Source organism: Mandrillus leucophaeus, unplaced genomic scaffold, assembly GCF_000951045.1.
Source record: "Mandrillus leucophaeus isolate KB7577 unplaced genomic scaffold, Mleu.le_1.0 Scaffold648, whole genome shotgun sequence".
In the NCBI taxonomy this organism is placed as follows: Eukaryota; Metazoa; Chordata; class Mammalia; order Primates; family Cercopithecidae; genus Mandrillus; species Mandrillus leucophaeus.
In genome coordinates this window covers 63302-66727 of record NW_012107008.1, presented here as the reverse complement: position 1 = coordinate 66727, position 3426 = coordinate 63302, and the positions used below count along the sequence as shown (strand labels likewise).

Below are 3426 nucleotides of genomic sequence, written 5' to 3'. Positions count from 1 at the left end.
GGTAAATCCACTGATTTGAAGGAACTCCAAATGGTATCTTTTGGCAGTGAGGTGCACCTGAGGCTATTGTTTCTCTAAGCCATACATAAAAGAAATTGTAAGGCGGGGCGTGGTGTCTCATGCCTATAATCCCAGCACTTTGGGAGGTCGAGGCGGGTGGATCACTTGAGGCCAGGAGTTTGAGACCAGCGGGACTAATATGGTGAAATCCTGTCTCCACTAAAAATATAAAAATTAGCCAGGTGTCATGGCAGGCACCTGTAATCTCAGCTACTGGGGAGGCTGAGGCAGGAGAATTGCTTGAACCCAGGAGGTGGAGGTTGTAGTGAGCTGAGATTGTACCCCTGCACTCCAGCCTGGGCTACAGAGCGAGACTGCATCTAAAAAAAAAAAAAAAAAGAATTGTATTTATTCAAATTTGAAAATTATGTCCAAATGAGAAATGTTATAGTTTTGATTTGAAAAGACTAACAAGTTGGCTAAATGATCAGGTAAAAACATGCTAAAGTCCAACACGAAAAAGTACAAATTTGGAAGGAAAAAAAAGATGATCAAAATATACTATAATTGGCAAGGCAAAATTTGGCAGAATAGTAATTTATTAGTGCTGAATGATTTCGCATTATAGCATTTATATTGCTTTTTAAATCTTACCCCTATTAATATAGCTTTCTTGTAAGACGACCAAACCTTTGCTGAAGTATAATTTTGCATGTTTTAAGCTCCCTTGTTTTAAAAAGTATATAGATTTAAAGCTGTGACACCAATACCTATTATCTAGCTGTTGATAAATGGCTCTAACTACTGGTTACAAGCATACAGTTATGATCTATTAGGAAAATATGTGGGAATTTAAGTTATGCCAGATAGAAAATACAGTTTTTAACTATTATCTGTTTCCTCAGACTAGAACCATCTATCCTGAAAGAGATTAATGTAAACATGTGAGAGACATTCCCTGGCAGAGTTTTTTTTAAAAATGGTTACTTACACAAGCAACAGATTAATACAGTTTTTTATGAAAAATTTAAAAATTGCAAATAGGGCCATCCTAGATCCCCCACCAAAGGTAATCGCTGTTTTTATTTGAAATATGTATCTTTTCAGACTTTTCTGATAGGATTTTAAACTCTCATTTTAAGTTATAAGGCTAGGCTTGCTTATTTGTTGAAAAATATCTGAGCACCTATTATGTGCCAGCCTAAGCTAGATACTAGAGAAACAACAAAGAGCAAGACACTGTGTGGGAGGCAAAGTGGCTGGGGCATGGTTGTGTGTAGCAGGGACATTTGGGCAGTGAGCAGGCAATCTTAAGACTGTCTTTTAGTGTCTTGTGGGTGATTTAAAAACTTCGCGGCCCAGTGCAGTGGCTCTTACCTGTAATCTCAGCACTTTGGGAGGCCGAGGTGGGCGAATCACTGGAGGTCAGGAGTTCAAGACCAGCCTGGCCAACATGGTTAACCCCCGTCTCTACTAAAAATGCAAAAATTAGCCGGGAATGATGGTGTGTGCCTGTAATCCCAGCTACTTGGGAGGCTGAGGCAGGAGAATCACTTGAACCCTGGAGGTGGAGGTTGCAGTGAGCTGGGATTGCACCACTGCACTCCAGTCTGGGCAACAAAACGAGACTCCATGTCAAAAAAAAAAAGTTTAGGCCAGGCGCGGTGGCTCACACCTGTAATCCTAGCACTTTTGGAGGCTGAGGCTGGCGGATCACTTGAGGTCGGGAGTTTGAGACCAGCCTGGCTATCATAGTGAAACCTTGTCTCTACTAAAAATACAATACAAAAAAAGATTAGCTGGGCGTGATGATAGGTGCCTGTAATCCTAGCTACTTGGGAGGCTGAGGCAAAAGAATTGCTTGAACCCAGGAGGCAGAGGTTGTAGTGAGATGGCACGCCACTGTACTCTAGCCTGGGTGTCAAAGCGAGACTATGTCTCAAAAAATAAAAATAGAAAGTTCGACTTGGGCACCATTGAAGGGTTTTAAGTGTGAGAGTGAAATGCCTTAAGCAAGGTAAGGTTAGCCTTACTTGCCCAGCCACTAAAGTAAAACTCATGTCCCAAGTAACATGTATTTTAAATTTGTCTTACAGAGTTTAAATTTCCCTTTTGAACAGTTGATCCCTGAAAGAGCCTATATAAAGGACAGGTGACTTTTTCATTCTGTTTAGGAAGTTATGCTATTAAGTGGTTGTGCTGGAAGATATTTTATGGTGTCATATCTGAAGTTTACAATACATCATATGCTGTATTTTAGTATATTTTAAATATACTAATCACTTAATAAAGTAATTTTATTTTTCATTGTTACAATTCCATGTCCTAATAATTCATGTCCTGAATCTAGTAACATGTTATAAAATATTTTTATCATTCTTTCCAATAGGATTCCATATGGCTCTCATATCATTCCATTCCATCTCTGCCAAGATTTGGATACCGCAAAAACCTGTGTTTGTGGAAGATTCTGTCTGAACTCTTTCATTCAGGGAACTACTACCATGAATCTGCATTCTGTTGCCCACACTGTGGTCTTAGTAGATAATATGGGTGGTACTGAAGCACCTATTGTCTCTTATTTCTGTTCTCTAGGCTGTTATGTAAATTCCTCTGATATGTTAAAGTAATGGGTGAGACCAGAAAAAGGAATTTCAATAACAGATCAGTTTGGGATGCAAGTATGATTTTGCGACATCAAATTGGAGTAAGGGAAGATTTCTGTATAGTTGCTGGAGAGGAGGAATGTGTATAGTTACTCATTTGACTCCAAAACTTTTATTAAAACCAATTTTAATTTCACTGTGGGGTTAACTTTTTTTTAGTTTATTGTACTTGTGTTTATTTCAGCCTAAAGTTTCCAAGATGGGTTGTGGAGTTTTCTTTTAATGTTAAACAGATATTGATCCCAGTTACTCTGTTGATAAGAATTTTACCAACTTTCTTCTTGCATTTCAGTTAAACACATCTGAGTTTCTGTGTGCAGAAAATATCTGTTGGAGGGCTAATATGTCCTAAATTATAGTGAAAACTTGTTTATTATGAAATTATATGTAAGTTTTTAAGCATGCCACTTTTTGTGTTTTTCAGATACATTATTCTACATGTGGAATTTACATTTACCAAGCAAAACATAGGAATTGTTTCGGGAAAGACTTCAGCTTTCATAATTTTTAAAAATGTTCCCATAGTAATTGTTGTGATTTCTTTTTTTGTTTTTGTTTTTCTGAGATGGAGTCTCTGTCTCCCAGGATGGAGTGCAGTGGCGCAATCTCGGCTTACTGCAACCTCTGCCTCAGCCTCCTGCATAGCTGGGGTTGCAGGTGCACGCCACCATACCCAGCTAATTTTTTGTATTTTTCAGTAGAGACGGTGTTTCACCATGTTGGCCAGGCTGGTCTCGAACACCTGACCTCAAATGATCCA

General features: G+C 38.7%; 1 protein-coding gene across 1 annotated transcript in view; it reads left to right on the top strand.

The window, feature by feature from the left end:
- Positions 1 to 2802, top strand: part of LRR1 (leucine rich repeat protein 1) — a 21936-nt gene extending 19134 nt beyond the window's left edge. Inside the window, exon 3 of the mRNA XM_012001031.1 lies at positions 2390 to 2802. Within this exon, the coding sequence (XP_011856421.1) occupies positions 2390 to 2630 (241 nt within the window). The 3' untranslated portion in view covers positions 2631 to 2802. The remainder of the gene's footprint in view (positions 1 to 2389) is intronic.
- Positions 2803 to 3426: the final 624 nt, after the last annotated feature.